This window comes from Pseudopodoces humilis, chromosome 11 (genome assembly GCF_049639895.1).
Source record: "Pseudopodoces humilis isolate 2021_Gansu_Grassland_sample_001 chromosome 11, ASM4963989v1, whole genome shotgun sequence".
Lineage (NCBI taxonomy): Eukaryota > Metazoa > Chordata > Aves > Passeriformes > Paridae > Pseudopodoces > Pseudopodoces humilis.
Window position 1 is genome coordinate 25,182,362 of NC_142210.1, and position 18,263 is coordinate 25,200,624.

The 18,263-nt window shown below is 39.5% G+C and overlaps 1 protein-coding gene across 1 annotated transcript; it reads right to left on the bottom strand.

The window, feature by feature from the left end:
- Window positions 1-1,869: 1,869 nt before the first annotated feature.
- On the bottom strand, window positions 1,870-17,976 carry GYG1 (glycogenin 1). The gene is made up of 7 exons (XM_005525165.3): window positions 17,854-17,976; window positions 14,465-14,600; window positions 12,415-12,589; window positions 11,913-12,075; window positions 8,397-8,523; window positions 5,019-5,238; window positions 1,870-4,075 (listed from the first exon to the last, which is right to left on the bottom strand). Exons 1-7 carry the CDS (start codon window positions 17,858-17,860, stop codon window positions 3,914-3,916), a joined length of 990 nt encoding a protein of 329 aa, XP_005525222.1. The 5' UTR covers window positions 17,861-17,976; the 3' UTR covers window positions 1,870-3,913.
- Between the last annotated feature and the right edge of the window lie 287 nt (window positions 17,977-18,263).

The following is an 18,263-nucleotide window of genomic DNA, read 5'->3' on the forward strand; positions in this document are numbered from 1 at the left end:
TGCTATCTAGCTAGCAATTTCAATAGACATTTTGAACAATAAGACTGTGCTATATTGAAAGTAGAATCTAATCCACTCGTGTCAGTGAAGAAGTTAGTCCTTGCAAAATAAATTAAAACAAAAAATTATTTAATAGCTGCCAGCTTTATAACAGTGTTCCTGTACTGCTTTTCCTCTTGTAATGGAAAAATGATGTTTTTCACCTCCATACATGTGTCTTAATGGAATGCTGATCTGCATGCCACTTGACTTATGGAGGAAGAATTTAGTAAACTACACCTGTACATTTGGGAGGTGTACTTGGCAGCAGAGAAATGGAGTCTGTAAAGCTTGTAAAGCCTTTCACCTCTTATGTCTGAGAATATCGGCCTACTGATTACAAGATGAATTGCAAGCATAGGAAATGGAAAAGGACTGAGAAATAAAGGGAAGATGTCTACTATTTGGAGAAAGCGAGCTAATGAAAGGAGTGAGAAAGGAATTAAAAACAAGTAAACTAACAAACTGATGCAGTTTTTGGAGAGCCAGCACCTTAGCTACGGAGAGAGGCATACTTTAAGTCTGTTAGAGAAAGAATTACAAGAACATGAACGATGGAAGACAGCATGAACCCCAGTATCTGACTGTCACTGGAAAGCTGAAAAAGAGCAAGAAAACAGAGCTAAACCTGATTGAAGTTGGGTTTTGAGTGGGGTTTTTTGGGATTGTTTTTTTTTTTTTCTTTTTGGTTTTTTGGGTTTTTTTGCATGGAGTTTATCTAAATTAAACTTTCTTTGCGTTGTTCTCGTTCAGATTTTGATATTTAGAGATAAACTGGAAAAATAATTTGCAATTATGAAGGGGGGATTTGGCCTTTTTTTCTGTTATATCCATTTTCCAAGTAAAAATTTCACAGGGAAGAGAGCCATTTCTATGACTAATCAAGCTACATCATTATTTATGTGAAAGTATGCTGACATTTGGCATGTATGATTATGAAAACTATTATTGTGATTATGAAAACAACTGAACACAATTACTAGTATGGGTTTTTTTTTGTCTATTAGATTATGATTTCCATGTTCCAAAGCCATATATAATTTACTAAAGGTACTACTAAGCTTTATGGTCTCTCCCAAGAAAGCCATTAATGTATCTGAGAAAAAAAGAGGTAAAAGCTAAGCACAGAAAACTTCTGTCTGATTTGATGGAGATGTTCAGTAAGCAGGTGGTTAAACACCTTGGTGTTTTGGCTGTTTGGACTTTTTTTCTGCTTTTTATGATCTGTAAGTAGTCTTTGGCTTTTGGCATTCTCTTTTGTGGAGTTTAAACAGTATGTTCTAGAAATGAGTTTTTGTAATTATTTATAACTCCAAAGATTGAGTCAATAGTCTGTCATTCTGGTTTTGCTTATTTGTTTGGGGGTTTTTGTTCTTTGGGGTTTTTTTGGGGTTTTTTAACCCTATACATAAAATAAAGATGTATATGGAAAAAATGCTTCTTAAGCTTTTAAGAGTTGCTCTGAGTTGTCACCATTTAAGGAACACCTTATAGGTGTTGTAGGCTTCACAATGGCAAATGAAGTTCCAATATTTGAGTTGCAATCTAAGCAGTGCTGTGATTATTCTGAATAATGATGTTTAGAGTATAGTGCTGTTTTGAGCACCTTCAGATTAGTGCAGAAAAGTGCTTGATGTATCAAGTGATGCTATTGCAAAGGATAAAAAGGGATCTCTGCTTTTCTGCAAAGAGCTGCCTGCAGCAATTGTGAAGGAAATAGTGGCAAATAATGACATAAAGGTCATTTTATTGAAAATAAGCTGCATAGAATTTGGTATAGATGTCATACCTTTCCTGAGGCTTTGAGCATACTATGTGTTACAGAGGCTACAACAGAATTATTTTCACAGGTTATCTTTCTTCACTAACTGTACTTGTTAACCCCAAACATACTGGTTTTCATCTTATTCAGCATCTCTCCTCATCTTATTGTATTAACGTAACAAAACTTACATGCTAAACCAAATTTTCAGGCAGGTGATAAATGTCATACTTTCATACTTTCTTGGTTCTCTCCCACTAAGCTTAAAAATAAGTAACGTGCCTATTCTCAAGTATGAATACAGACAAGGGGAGGAAAATTTAGTGTTTCTCTTAAAAAGATTATTTTACCATTTTCCATAGAGTAGTGTTTGAGTATGCAGAACTCTCCAATATTTGTTTGATAAAGTATATTTTTGTCATTACAGACTGTAACTAGCAATCCCTCCTGCTTTCATACAACTTCAAATTTATCCATTGAAAAAAACAAACAAACAAACAAACAACAAAAACACAGCAAAAGAAAAACCCATACAGGAAAGGGCTAGTTACAAGTGGAAGTTCAGGTAGCTACAAGCTACTTTGGTTTAGACCTCATCTTTTAGCATTTTTCCTATATGGTGACCAATTAAATCATAGAGTAATTAACTAGTGAAAACAAGTTAAAACAGACCAACCCTTATACTTGTATTATGTCTTCTGCTTTACCAGCAAATGGTGAGTCCTTGTTCATTCTTTATTTTATCTCTAGGCTAAAGGTTTAACACCATCACCAGATTCCAGCCAAAGTCCTCCTTTACTAGGAAATAATGAAGTAATATTTTCTTAGTGTTTCTGGATTAGTACAAGGTCCAGCTGTCAAAGAACACTGATTTTGTTCTGTTTAGATTTTTGGCTAAAGGATAGATCTAAACCTCAGTACAGATGACAGCTAATCTCTGTCATCAGTATGCTTTATTTTTACTGCTTTTCTATGTGTCTTGGAGTACACGTAGCCTGAGTGTAGCAAAAAAAGCACTTTCTTTTACTGGCTTTATACATGGAAAGAGTAGATTTCCTTACCAGGGTAGATACAGTTACTTAAGCAACTACATAGTCTTTCCTTGCCAAAGTAGTGTCACTGTTGTGTTTGGGACTAAGTTCAGCATACAGGGCTTACATTAGGGATGATGTTTCTTTAGCCACTTGAAAGAAAGACACCTTCTTCCCAGACTTCAAGTTACTAATGTAAACAGCTTCAGCAGGTACTTCCTCCAGTGCCCTGTCCTATGTTTATGGCAAGCTAATATGGGGATTGGCCCCAAACAGCTCCCTGGCAAATGACTAAATACTTCTAAATAATTACAAACTAAAAGCTGGACATTTGCTAATGAGAGCTTGAGTAGCATCAGCAAAGCTTAAGGTATTTATACCTGTTAAATATTTTAGTTAGACTGCTTTGGAGCTCCTTTTTTTTAATTGCTCAAGAGTTTAGGGAAGACAAATGCACGACAACTTTTTATTTTTGTATCAAGTGCAACATTGCAAGGAACAGATAAAACTCAGTTTACTAGTCCCATAGTATACAGAACTGAAAAACGCATTCTGCCATGCTGCAGGCACTGTGCGTAAGAACCTGGTCAAAATTTCAGTGCAATTGTGACTGGAAGAGCAAAGCAGTGCTATTACTGTTAAAACTGTATGTATTCCAGTGTCATTAATACATCTATGGTAAAGCAGAATGGCTACCACTCCAGTGTATGAGCAATCCCATGAATTAGATTTTACATCTAAAACAGCAAGCAAAGGAATCAATGCTAATCACCTTAATGAGGTGAAGTAACAAACCCAGTTTAAAGAATATGTTGAGCCAATTGATCAAAACAGAAGAAATTTTAAGCTGAAAATACCTGGTTTTATCTAGTAAGGAGAACTGGAAATTGGGCAGTAATAGGTGGCCCAAGGATTCTGCTTCCTAGCTTTTGCTCAGTCTTCATCTGTAGCACTGCAGAGGCTTTCAGCCAAGAAGTTTTTCCTCAAGCTACTAGCAAGTGTAACTGACCACCATCTATACCTTTCTAGCTGTTAGTTCTGGAATAAGTCCTTGCATCACCACTGTTTGAGACAGGCACTTCTACTGAAGGTAGGTATCAAGTTTCTTCTTGATGTTGTCAAAGGAATCCACTCCCATATAGTCAGCTTGGCCCTGTTCCCACCGTTCCTTGCGTTCTTCTGAAGATTCAGTGGATAATAATGGTGATACTGACACGTGGGACACTGCCTCTGTAACTTCTGCCTAAAAGGAAAGGTAGAGTTAAAATATAGAAATACTTTGTAAAGCTAAAGCTAGCAACAGGCCATAGAATGGGACAACAAAGTAGATATTATCATGCACAGTAGCAAGCATTGCCAATGGGTAGGGATTGTGCAGCCTTCCTAGAAAAATAACAAAGCAGAGTTACAGAAGTTGGCAAGGGAAAAAGAAAAAAAAAAAGTAAAGTTTAAGTTCTTCATACCTCTCTACAGAAGCCACAAGAGAAAGCCAGAGTATAGACCAAGCCCGATAGCTGCAAATAGTTTGTTAGAAAGATGCAAGATTACCAAGAGAAGCACATCTTAAGAGATCAGTAACTTTGCTCTTAGAAAGGCTGAGAACTTAAACTGGTCCACGTACTAAGACTAAGAAGTCTGCAGCCAGATGCAGGCTACTAAACTCTGTGTATGAGAACTAGAATTAGAAGCATTCCTTTAATGTTAATAAGTATTCGCATTCATCACTGCCTGTTGATATAAGTATTGATTCTCAAGTTATCCTAGGCTTACCTAAATGTGATTCACCATGCAAAATCTGTATGCACATATTTGCATGCTGAACTGAGGTTCTTCTACTTGAGAACCTTATTAGCTGCAACACATTAAGAGTTAGGCCCTTCTCTGTACACATTAAAGAAGTAACTACATCCAAGAAGTTACCAGTGAAAGACCTGGTGCAACATTAACAATGTACATAGTTTGTTTTAGGCAAGCATACAGCTATGTCCAAGACCTGTCTAGCATGCTTCTCTTTTGTAGTATTATTTATTCCAAGCTTAAAAGGACAAAACTAAAATACCCTGCATCCCACAAACTAAACCACACCCATGCTCTGAGATGGACAGGGGGAAGGGAAATTGACGCAATGGTAAATAACCTGTCATCCATACTTACGTATGGATATACAAGATTACTAAAGAACATACCATATTTACTCCTGTAGTAATATCTTTAACAATTCCGTGCTGTTCTAGTAATGGTAAAACATCGGCTATGTAGGTATCCCACCACATGTTGAGGAATTCTGGGTGAACTATTTTAGGGTCATCCATGTTGCCCTTTATGCTTTTTGTTCTGGAGTCATATGTATAGTTCCATGGCTTTGTACTTCCCAGGAAATGCACTACCTTAGTATTTGCACCAAACCTGATGGGCAGAAAAAAAGTTTACGAGTCAGTTTATACACGTGTCTAGAAAATGAGTTTTGACTGGCAGACATAACTTTTTTTAACCTGCTATGTCTGTATTTTTCCAGAAAACAGAAATATTAATATTTTTAGGAGGCTAAATGCTAAATGATCAAATTGCCAGTGCCTATTGGGACTGAAAGCATTGCAATACAATAGAAAAAATGCAAACTGAATTCTACATTACACTAGTCAGAATACAACCAAAACCTAATGGTCTGGGCTATTTAAATACTTACAGACAACTCACGTCTTTAGGATGATGTCCATAGCTCGGGAGAGAGCAGTCACAAGCAGCCGTTGCAATCGGAACTGGTTTTAAAAGTGAAAAAGATTCTACTCCAAAGTCAGCAAGCCAGAGAGTTAAGCATTACAAGTATTATGTGGAGAAGGGTTAGTGTTTAGAGTTACCCCTTTCAGTTTATAGCCCTGTAGAAATGGATCATTGGATGGCTCTGCTGCAAGGAGACCATGTCCCTGCAAAATAATAACTTTGTGTAACCAAGGCATTTTAGAAGACTCCTGACCTGGGTGCAGTGGGGTCTTGCTAGACAACCCTTACTTCCTAAATAACCTGAGGGCAGCCATGGGCGGGTTTGGTGGTGGGTTATTTTCATTTCTTTTTGAAACTATTTAAACTCCATTTTCACTGTGGACTTCCAGCTTTGTCCCAACTGTTATCAGTATGTTGTTCTATATTAAAAGTATAGATGAGATGCACCTCTTCTTAAGTAAAGAACTTAAGACTGAAAGAGACAACATTCATGTCATTCTCCTACAGTTCCAGAACTTGGTTTCAGCTTGATCCAGCTTTGTGACCATGCAATACTGGTCTTTCCGCTAACAATGACTATCTCACCTAGTTCAGTTTGTATCATATTAGGCTTTCTTGTCAACATAACATGACCGAAATGGAGAGTAACATTAAGTAGCTTGCCTAACATTTTACTAAGCAGATGCTGGTCATTTTGACCAGGACTCAGACATTAGACTTTTATGTATGGAGACGATATAGGTGTATTTCAAAAGCCATAGAATATTCAAACCAAGTCTGCATTTGGATGGGGTTATGGGTTTCATATTGTTTTAAGGCTCCCGACTGTATTTCAATGTTCACGTTTAATGTGTTGAATACAACTGATCTTTGCAGAGTAAAGACTTGTGTGTGTATGAAAGGCCAAATACTTGCATTAACTGCAGGAAAAAACAAATGTCTTCAAGAGATCAGTTACTGGACTTTAACTTCAAACCCCAAAAGTCAAGATTTAGCATAAGGGGACCACCTTAGTTTTATTAGCTGTCACAGTACTAAACAATCCAAGTTTTCTTCTTCAGCATCTTAGGCTGTTGCTGTTCTGAAGAAACTTACTGTTCAAAAATCAAGGGAAGTTAAGCTAGAAAATAGAATGCATAAGAAGTATCATGTGACATTTGTTGCAAAGGGTGAAGTGTCCTCTTAGTATCCTGTCCACTTACAGTCAGAACAAGAGATGCCAAGCTTCTACAATGTTTTCAGCCTCTGCTTTCTAGGTACTTTCTGGACCTGCAATACTTTATTTTGACATTAAGCTCAACTGTTAGGAAGCTTTATGTCCACACTGGCCTCAGCAACTAATCTGTCTTTCCACATCTCCCAGAAAAGTCCTTCATCAATGTTTTGAAGTTAGAGAGCATTTGTCATGAATTGGCATTTTCCTTTGGAAAAAGGATTACTGAGACTGCTGTGAAATCTAGTCTCGCTGTACAAAGCTGCAAAAAACTTAGCTATTGCTGTCAGTAGGTTTAAATTTCACTATAGTCCAACTGCTGATTGTCAGGAGCATAGCTGCTGATCTAACCAAGGGAACTTGTTCCACCTATTGAGCAGGGAATGTTACTTACAAGGGCTGCACTTCCAGCATTCTATTTTTGAAGGTCTGATGAATTCAGTTAAGTAAGCTATTTGATCAATTAAAGAGAAATTTTGTCAGGAGCTCCTCAGATCCAATTAGTCTTTCTTGGCAACAAAGTAATTTGTAAAATTAAGGTCATGTGACTAACAGCCAGCCATGGAAAGAGAGCCTACTCTACAACAGACGTTAGTTTATCCAATGCTATCCAGCTACTTAGTCATTCTGAGGCTTGCATATATTTCTTTAAATAAGTGTTCCACTTTCAGCATGACAAGATTCCAAACAGTATTCTGATCACAAGACATAGTTTGATCTTGAGCCAGCAAGCCCTGCTTATGCCAGCTGCTGCTTTAGACACTAGAAACCTGATGTCATTCAGAGATCAGATTGTTTTTATGCACTTAGCACTTTCCCTTGCCTCCAGCTTCTGTAGCTCATAATAAAGAGTTTCTGTGTAACGCTTCAGTTTCCCTTCTTCCCCCCCCGCCCCCTTTCTCCTGGATTGTTAAAACAGTCAACAACCCTGCCTCTGACATACAGTTTACTCACATGCCAAACTAGTGCTGCTAGCTAGGGAGGCTACAACTTTTGTCACAGAGGAAACACGCAATGATTTATGGTTGGCTGTATTCTTTCTTTCATCTTGCTGTTACTTAAGGAACTGAAAGTGGTCTAGAAGGACCATTAGGAGAGAATTCTAGCTTGATACAAATTTTTGTTCACCACACTTATTTGAATGGTATAGGTTGACTAGATGAAACTGTAACTACTGGTTGTCAAATACCCTAAATAATTGGAGAGAAGAAATGGCAAGTTATCTAAGTGGGAAGGATACCACCAGTGACAAGCTGAAGTTCAGCTCAAGTTGATTGAAGAGCCTACTGCCATTGGTTAGAACTGTACTAGCCTGTATCCAATACTGGAAGAGTGTTTCCTTTTGCAAGTGACCTGTCAAAGGTGCTTACTCTAAATCAATTTCAGCGTTTCACCAGGGGTGAATGGTTTAAGCTACAGATACAGCTGTCTCTCTGTGTTTATCTTGAGATGATTCATTTGACTTTCATCAATTCAACCTTTTTTTTAAGAGAAAAAACGGTGATATTTTGAGTGACAGGAACAGTCTCCTTCTAGAAAACCTGTGAAAGGTCACATCATGCCTGCTCATTCTGTTACAAGAAATTAGTTTATGTATGCTCTGAAAGTCTTCTTGAAGTTTTCAACTTACGCTTTAAATGCTGGAAGGTAGGAATATACAGAAGTGCTGCTCAAATTATATATAAACGGTAGATGTTTGCTCATGTCTGTTGTTGCCCAGCTGCTGAAGAAGGTGTTTAATAACCCCTGATCTGCACCTAAAAGAGAAAGCATTAATAGGCTACGAGCATCAGACAGCTGTTCAAGGATCTTTTTCAGTCACCTTACTAAGTAAGGTTTGGTAACGCATGTTATCATGTCCTGTAGAAGTCTGGCACAGAGTACTACAGTTCTATTTGTGAACAACCCTGTAAACCTTGCAGCATCTAAATATTCCAAAAATGTAGAGAGAATGAAATAGTGTGATGGGGATACTTTTGTTAAAAGATAGGAAGCTGCTCACAAACTCTGCCATTCAGTTTCTTTTACACCTTAAATTCAATCTGTATAAGGCAGCAAAAAAACTCCCACAATAAAACAGTTTAACTGAGCACTGGTCAGCTTCAGGAAAACTGCAGCTCAGAAGATGAAATGGCAACAACTAGTTTTATTACTTAAGTTTACAAATGCATGAAACCAACATAATCTCACTGACAGAGTTAGGGTATCGGCAGCCTGTTAGACCTGCAGTCCCAGATGCATCTACCTCCACACTGATCTGATAAGAAAAGCACATGTAATTATGGTGACAACTCTAGTAAAACTCCATTACATTCCTTAACAGACAATAGGTGTTTCTAGTTCTGTAGTAAAAAGCTCCTGACTAACCACTAAATGAGGATAGCAATCTGTGTTCAGAGGAGGTCACCTCTTAGTTTGCAGGTAGTTAGTTGTTACAAGGTTAAGTGAGTCTGAAGTTGTTTGGTATCTCAGTAGTAGATTAACTAAAAAAATAAATATAGCCTTCAGACCAGAGCAGACTAGACTAGTTTATAAGCAGCAAATGAGAAGTAAAAACCTATTTATCTATATCCATTCATTCTTTATCACAATGAATATGATTAGTCTTTAAATGGTAATTCCTCTTATCGAGGAGATTGAAGGGAGTCCTCCAACTTTCACTTGCTGTATTCTTTCACAGCATTCACAAATAGCATTACTAAAGAGTAGATAAATGGATAGCTTAAGTTAGTAGGCAATGCTTCATTTCAATCTTGAGTTTTCTCAAGCACTCTGTCTCTGCTGACTCAGAAAAAGGTTTTTATTGGCCTATGATTCGATTTAGGGCAGCATTAAGGTTTATACCATCAGTGCTGTTTGAGCAGAATTTGTTTTCTGCAGCTGAAGTATCTAGAGGCCGGGCATAAACTTAGATGTACAGACAGTACACTGACAAATATAAATTCTAGGTATCCTGTTACAGCTGTCAGCATACATGCAGATTGCAGAGTGAGAAACAGCCTGGAGACTCAGTCTAGTAATTTCAAACCTCTGACTTGCCTCTCAATCCATAAAGGAAGGAAAGCACTTTTGGAGAACTTGTATCCATCATAAAAGAACCTAAGGGGCAGCAACAGTGTACTTAACTTCCCCTACAGGACTCGCTCTTGCTCGGATTGTTTTACGTACTCGACTTTTTTTTCAGATTACATGCATTTGTGCCAAAGCAGACAATGAAAGCAGCATCTAGCTGTCCTAATTCAGACTTCAACAGGAGTGTTGTTTATATATAAACAGGATCTCAGACATAAGGTGAAAAATCAGGCAGTGCTTATATTAACTACATAGTTACAGATACATATGAAGGTACAATACAGCAAGACTGTAAAAGCAACTATTTTGGATCCCAGGCTAAAGAGCCAGAGGATTGTCTAAACCATAGCAACATTCCTAAGGTAGCAGTACTACCAGATTTCTTCTGAAACCAAGCTTTTCTTTCCCATCCACTACTTTTAGATGCTATCTAGAGTAGTTGCATGACATGCTCTTTATTATCTAGAAAGGTGAAATTTAGACAGACACAGTAGATGTCTATATAAGTAGCCATCATTCTGCCATTTCTGGACAACATCACTACATAGGAGGCAGCTGTTTGCTGTTACATGCAAGAAATATTCTAGAAGGTCTTCCATTCACTAGTTACTCCTACTGCAAACAAGGAACTTACAGCTTGACTTCAACTACACATAGTTTGATAGGTTAACTTTGCATCCCTCTGTCCTATTAAAAGCAGTGACCCTTCACAGGTTTCTCTTACTAAATTTCCTAGACCCTTTTATTACTCTCTAAGTCAATCTAATTTTCAAGTCCCTTTCTCCCTACCAAGTTCCCAAGCTAGGCAATAGCTTATACAGATGGTCTAGGTCTTCATGGTCTCATTCCTCACATCAGTGCTACCATTTAATAAAAACTAAGTAAATTTTGAAGCTGAAGTACAAATAACAGTTCAAGGAATTTGATACCTAAACAATTAACCCACTTTTTTTGCTGTTAGGTGCTGCAACAGTTGCTTTGCATTTAAGACAGAAGCTTTACCATTGCGTGGCTTTAGCTTTCAAGTCAGAAAGCATATTGTAGTAGCAATTCTATTCATTTGGGGTTTTTTTGTTTGCTTGCTTTTGGGAGGGGAGTGGGTTGGGTTTTTTTTCGGGGGAGGGTGTGGGAGGGGGTGATTGGGTTTTTTTTGTTTGGTTTTGGGGATTTTGTTAGTTTTAATGCAACAATTCAGAATTATGCTATGGATTTTCCCATAGCTGGTGATCAATTTGCACAGCAAGGTACAGACCTTTATTACACGACAGTACTCATTTTCATTAGGTGGCATTAAGCATGCGACTGACTAATGTTCTTTAGAAGGCCACACACAAGAGTCGTTACAGTAACAAGGATTATTCTGCAGACCAGGAGTGACATCTGGGTATTTTACTTTTCACAAAGTACTGAGAGGTAAATCAATGGGCTAGCTCATTACCTTCAATCCGAGAGTTCCATTTTATGGTCTTATTTACATAATTTTCTGTAGTTTTTTAATTTAGACTTTGTTTTGTACCACAGTAGTTAAATAAAGTAATTGACAGGAAACAGTGATAATCAGAAGCCTTTAACTATAGTCGTCTCCAAACAACATACTCATTTACTGTGACAGTGACAGATTTAGTAGACTTACAGGACAGCAGAACTGGGATTCTCAAGCTTAAACCTGGTACAGTGGCTGATCCCAAGTAACCTGTAGTGGGAAGCAGCCAAGGCTACCACATGCACTTGATATTGGTAAAGAGAACTATTTTTTTCTATAGCAGCTTAGTATGGAACATTCAAGCCTTGAGCATTAGGAATGTCTGAAGCATAGTAGTGGAGTTTCATTTCTTGTTATATGATTCTACACCTTTTGGTCTGGAGGCCAAACTCAGTTTTTATTTCACAAAGTCTGAAAAAATTGTTTGACTACATATGGTAATGATAGCCTCTGAGAAGGATACAGTTTTTGCATAGTTGTGTTAAGAATTCTATCATATAGACTCCCCTTGAGATGTATGTAGTTACTGAGCCATCCCAACTACTGTCACCATTTTTGTGTACTTACACTGACATACAAATTAATACATACCATCAAAGCTGCCTTTCTCTGTGGCAAACTGTAACAGCTGACTGTATGTTTCAATGGAAGGTCGGTAAACAAAAACTCCTGAATTAAAACAGTCGGGCCAGCCTGGATCTGGTGCTGCAGACAGCTCTTCTCTCTCAAAAAGCTCATCTATATTTGACAAAACCTAATTGTAAAGGAGTTTAAAAAGATGCTTTTAGGTTAGGAATTGTGGTATCACATTTTAATGGATTTTAGCATCAACATTAAGACATGAATGAAAGTTCTTGTGTCAGTGTTCACCTTATGAAAGACAATACTTTACAGAAATAGTCCCCACAGACTTCATTACAGTTAAATTTAGTTTAAAAGGCACACACATTCTTACTGGTACTAGTCAATCTGGTAAAAGGTTTCTATTACCCCTATGCTTAAAAAAAACAAAAAACAACCCACAGGAAAAAATCCAACAACCGTGATACTAGGTCATGTGATACACCCTGATACATGGGACACAAGCACTTACCATTGTGTCTGCATCCATGAAAACACATTTTGAAAACTGTGTCAGTTCCCAGCAGTGAAGTTTTGTTAGTGTGACACCCAGCTCAGGTCTTTTCATTAACGCCAAGTGTGCTGAATCCCCACTATCCAAGACATTTACCAATATGACTTCATCAAAGACTTTTTCCAGCACTCTCCTGCGGAAGAGTCAATTGGCAAGATTTAGTTCTAGTGTTACTACAACAACAGACCACGTGACAGATTCCGTAAAAGAAGTGGAATAGCAGGGAACCTGGCAACATTTCTTGTTAAAAAAAGGCAGGAGTTGACTGCATACGTTGGAACACACAAGTACACCTGTCTGCCACAAAGTTTGCAATGTACAAACTTTTGGGGAACAGAGAAGTCTCTTGGGTTTTTTTTTCCTTCCACAGAGTTTTAGTTGCCATTGCTATCAAGTCCAGTAAGTCACAGCTATGTAGAAGAAACTTTCTACAAAGGTTTTTTTTTTTCCATCCAGATTCAGATTTAACAGTCTACTCTGAGCAGGCAGTTAAGAAATGGGAAGCTGTTAGATTAGCTTGAGCAGGACAGTAGCTACTGCTGAGACACAATTTTATGCAATACTTACAGTGTTCTGGATTTGTGACATCTAGGACATTTGAGACATCTGACTAGACCCAGTCGCTAAACCTTTCTTTATCCCATAAAATCTTTTCAAGATTGACTTAGTCATGGCTGTGGGTACGGAAATGTTTTGAGCCAGTATGGTATTCGCTAGAGAGTGACAAACTTTCAGGCAGTTTAGTGAAAATTTGTGCCAGATATCCTTTGCTTTACCATCAATAGAGCATTACCATTAGTTCAAGAGATTAAGGTGTTAAGGTCCTGCTTAAAACAGGAAACATCAGTAAAGTCTTACTGTTCTACAGAGTATCTTGAATGCTCAGCAACTACCAGTACAATTTGCGTCACAGAGCTTGCAAATGAGTTTTGGAACTCTGCTTTGCAAGGCAGTCTTTGTACCGACAGTTCGGTGTGGACAGTGCTTCTGAACTTCAGGCATACTTTGCTAGTGGAGACAGGGCGAGAAATGCAAGTTCCAATTACACCACTAAGTACATAGGTATGACTAAGGGCATAGGACTAGCTGGCTTCCACTAGCACATGGGTACATTTAGGGCTCATCTTAAAAGAGCACACTCACCTAGTAGGCTGGAATGGATATTCCTATGTGCAACATCTTAATATTGATACGACTGTTTAGCTGCCAGGAGACTCCAGGGAGAGTCACTGCGTTTTTTTATTGAGTCACCTCTCTATTGTGTCTTTATATTGATAACTCTTTTCAGCATTTCTTCCTCATGCAGAGAATCTTGACCCATCATGTGTAGTTCCCATAGTTACTGTTTCATTGTTTGTCTTTTTTTTTTTTTTTACCCTCTTATATGTGGAAAGAGAATCCAGTCCATACCACAGTGACACTATTCTAAGGAGGCTGCAGGAAGCCTGTTAACTTCATTTGATGTACTGTGGTGACCTCGTTAGAAGTCTCTGTTCAGCTGCTGATTTGACATACTCAGTGTAAAATTTGACATACTCATGGTAAAATTTGATTTGAAGTGTCTGCTAGATTTCAAGAGAGCTTGTGTTATATTATCTCGATGAGGAATACTTCTGCAAAACAAATAAATACCAATTCCCTGCTTCCACCTCCACATGCATACACACATAGCACTAACAAATGCACAGGTAGTATCACATTGTTGGATAATTCTAAGTAGGACTACAAAAGAGCAAAGATCCAGCGGAAATATCAGTATCAAGTCATGGTTTAGAGCTCTAACTGCAGACTATTTGATCACAGGGAAGAAAAAAAACACACCAAAACACAAAGCTTCATGTTTTAAGAACTTACAGAACCCCAGATAGCATAGATAAATTAAGTTCTGCTGAAATGAGCTGTTAGCTTCCAGAGTTTTAAAAGGTTACTGTTGAGGAATTTAGCTTTCATTTTACAACCTGCACATCAGCAGCAACTGTTGCAGTCTGAAGTATGTGAGTGACCTTACCTCATAAGATCTGAGACCTGAGGAGTTATGAGTGCAGTCAGCTTCCTTGTTGTTCTGTACTGTTGCAAGGATGAACCAAGTACCAGTGCTCCTTTCACATAGGAGTCATTTGTGGCTAGAGTCACAAAAGACTGGTCTGGAAGAAATGAACTTGGTCGAGTTAGCATGATACACTACTTTATTCTGAAAGACATACATTCTAAACCTAGTACTGTTATGTAATCATGCTGTGAGGCCTCTAAGATAAGCCCTTTACTTCTGTGTATAGGGCCTTCCTATGTGACTGAATGAAGCAGATTACTTGCATACCTATATTTGCTGTTGGTAACTTGACAAATGGCAAAATGCAGTAAAATGACCTACAAAAATCAAGACCGTTTCAAAAGAACACCAGTTCAAATTTGTCCACAGGTTAAATAAGTCACACCAAATGTAGAGACAGTCCCAAATTCTAAAGAGCCCTACTTTGGCCACTAATATGCAATTATGCAAAAAGTGTTTGGAGTCAGTAGGCGTGCTTTTGGCCTAAAGTTAGTAGGGTTTTGTAGAGTTTCTCTAGGTTCAGCTCTCAACCCCAAAGCTAAAGCACATAAAACCTGCATTTCATTTCCAAATGAAAGTAAGTATTGAATTATATCTTAGACAACAGTTTTAAGTTTTGCTAGCTCAGGATTTTGCAGATGAGTTGTTCTGCAACCCATGATTGCAGCTCTGTCACAAGAATGCAAGATTTAAATGGCAAGTAACTAGTAATACAAAAAGCAATTTAAAACTTGCAGGAACAATTTTCGCTCTTTGAACAAAAAGAGGTACTATAATCTTCTGCTCCAGCTGTATCTTAAATACAGCTTAAGAGAGATGGTTTTGCCATATAGTACTTACTGAAGCCATATTATACAAGCTTTGCATTCTTTCACGTTGTTTTAAATTGCCAGAGTGGGACTGACAAAAGCAAACAAGTACCTTATAAAAGTTTTTCAGTTCCCTGTTAGCTATTTTTCATATAGACCTCCTTTCAAAGTTGTATCATTTTAGAAAGCATGCTCTTTTCTACCAACCTGTTTTTCACTCTATCAACAAAACAGTTTCTTCCAAAGAATTTCAAGAGCCAAATTTGTTTTAGCAACTTTGATTTATTTTCTCTTTACAGAAGGTGTTAACTAGGTTAGAACAGAGTGAGAGTCCTGGGCACTTAAAGGCTTACTATCAAGCCTAGTAGTAACATTAAAATACCGACTCCTTTCAGAAAAATTGTTGTTTGGCTCAACTCTTAAGTTCTCGAGGCAGTCTTCGTCAATATCTTTTTAACTTAATACCCCCTCAACAGTCAACGACAGACAATCATATACCATAATTGCCTATAAACTCTGCAAACCTGGTCTGCAAGATCTCTAGACCAGCTACAAAACCTTCTATTTTGCTTAGCAGCAAAACCAACTAGTCCCAAGGGATTTAGATTATAGTGGTCAATCACAAAGATCAAAAAAGCTTCTATAATGCCAGGAATAAAGATATTTTGTTTCAATTCACTTTTAGCTGCCTATTTGTACTAGTTCATATTCAGCAGGTCTGCAGACCAACTTTATGTTTCTTTGAAAGGGCAAGTGTGTAACATTTTAAGTTGTATAAACATCCTCCTAATAGGACAGGGCTTTTCACTCGGTAATTTGCATGTTACTATTCAATACGTGGAAGTCTGAAACTATACTCTCAGACAGCTCACTAAAAGTCCAGGGCAGACAACGTGGGATTGTGCCCAATATTCATCTGAACGTTGCTTGTTTGGTTTTTTTTTTTCCCCCTAATGGTGTAAGACTAATTCTTAAAGTGACCTTGCCACTGAAAGACAGGTCTTTTCTTCACTGACCTGTTAGCAGGTATACTTTTACTCTGTCTCATCTTCTTGAAACTGAATAGTCACACACAAAGGTTTTCAGAGAAATAAAGTCAATTTAATGATGGAGTAAAGGCTAAGAAGCCCCCTACTGCATCTCAACTCTAGGAGGAAACTTTACAACTGCACGCCGGGAGGTGAATATTGCCAATTTGAAGACCATCTAAGTCAGCATAACTTTCCGAAGTTTTGAATAAACTACGTTCTATTCTATATCTAAAGTACATTCACAAGTACATGAGCCCACACTACAGTTTGAGCAAGACCCATTGGTGCTTATTATGGAAGTTATATCTGCAAAAGACTAGTCCATTCTACCTAAGCAACAGGTATTTCAGGTGTATGGGTCTCCCATCTCATCCTTTTCCCCTTCTCTGTAAACACAGAATCTTGCGTTTACACAGCAACCACTGTTAGGCCTGAAAGAGAATTAACTCTTGGTGACAGTATGTCTGCAAAACGACATAGAATGAGAGACAGCTTCCTAACTGACTTACCCAGACAAAACCATGCCACTTCAGAGACCTCTTTGGCTGCCCAGGTCACGGGCTGTAATATCTCTTTGCAATGTTTTGTACTAGCCCTTACAAATCCACAAGCATCCTGGAAGTCTGAGCTAAAAGCGATCTTTCATTTGATGGCATGCAGGAGGTTATTGGAGTGCTTGCCCCAGATCATTTAAAAATTCCCCTGGAAGATTTTTTGTAGGCATAGCCAGAGTTCACAGATGCTTGCCTTTGCTCCTATTCTCTGAGTTAGGTGCTAGTATATCTGACTTTTTTTTTGAGTACGGGATTCCTAGAGAGACAGGAGCATGTTATGGGGGGCAGACTTCCTGCAGGCTTCCAGACCTGAAAATGAAACCGAATCTCCTGACAACTTCATGTGAAAATCGGGAGAAAAACAAAGCAAAACAAACAACCGCAAAAAAAAACAACAACAGAAAAACCCCAACCAACCAACCAAAAAAACCCACACAAAAAACCAAAAGAAACACGGAAGAAAAAAGCAACACGTTCGTGGAGAGCCGGTAAGGACCTACTCACTGCAAAGTATCAAAATCACAGAAATCACAAGCTCTCTCAGGCGTTTCAGGAGAGGGCTGCGTTTTCCCCTGTGAGCCATTGTAGCCCTACAAGTGGCATCTCCGACCCAGCCTGCTCCTCACCACGCCGGCTGCATCCCGTCCGTTAGGGGACGGAGCCTGGGGCAGAGCATCGAGGTAGGCGCGGAGAGAGCCGACACCGTGCGCGTCCTCTCAAACCGCACAGCGAGGCCCGGCGGGACGGCTCCCACCCCCTCCGCGGGCAGCCGCTGCCCCCACCAGCCGGAGCACGCTCTCCGCCGGGACGGCCGCCTAAACATAGGCACGGCCGCCTAAACATAGGCGCAGCCGCGGCCGCCGCGACCGCTGGCCGGGAGCGCGTGACGGCTCCGCGAGCGCGGCCCGCGGCCCCCGCGAAGGGCGGCGAGAGCCGGGCGGGTGCACACTGACCTGCCATGGTGCCCGAGCGCGGGTCGGCTGCGGGAGACGCGACGACCGCGGTCAGGACCGCGCTGGAGCCGCCCCTTATATAGGGGCGGGGCCAGCAGAGGCACGTCCGTGGCAGCGGGAGGAGGCCCCGCCCTGAGGAATCCCCGCGACGCCGCGGGCGGAGCCTCCGCCATGGCCTCTTGCGGCGGCGGCACGTCACCCCCTCCTTCCGGGACCGGCACCGCGCCCTCTCCGGGAGGCCTCAAACCCCCCTGCCCACCCACTTCTGTGCCTCTCGGGTAAAGCGGAGCTTGGAAATGCTTCAAAATACTCCACTGCGCGAATAGAGGGTAGGATCGTGTCAGGGTGCTGTGGCTTAGGCTGGGAGCGGCGGTAGTGTACGGGAGGAGCGTTGCTCCTGTGACCGCTAA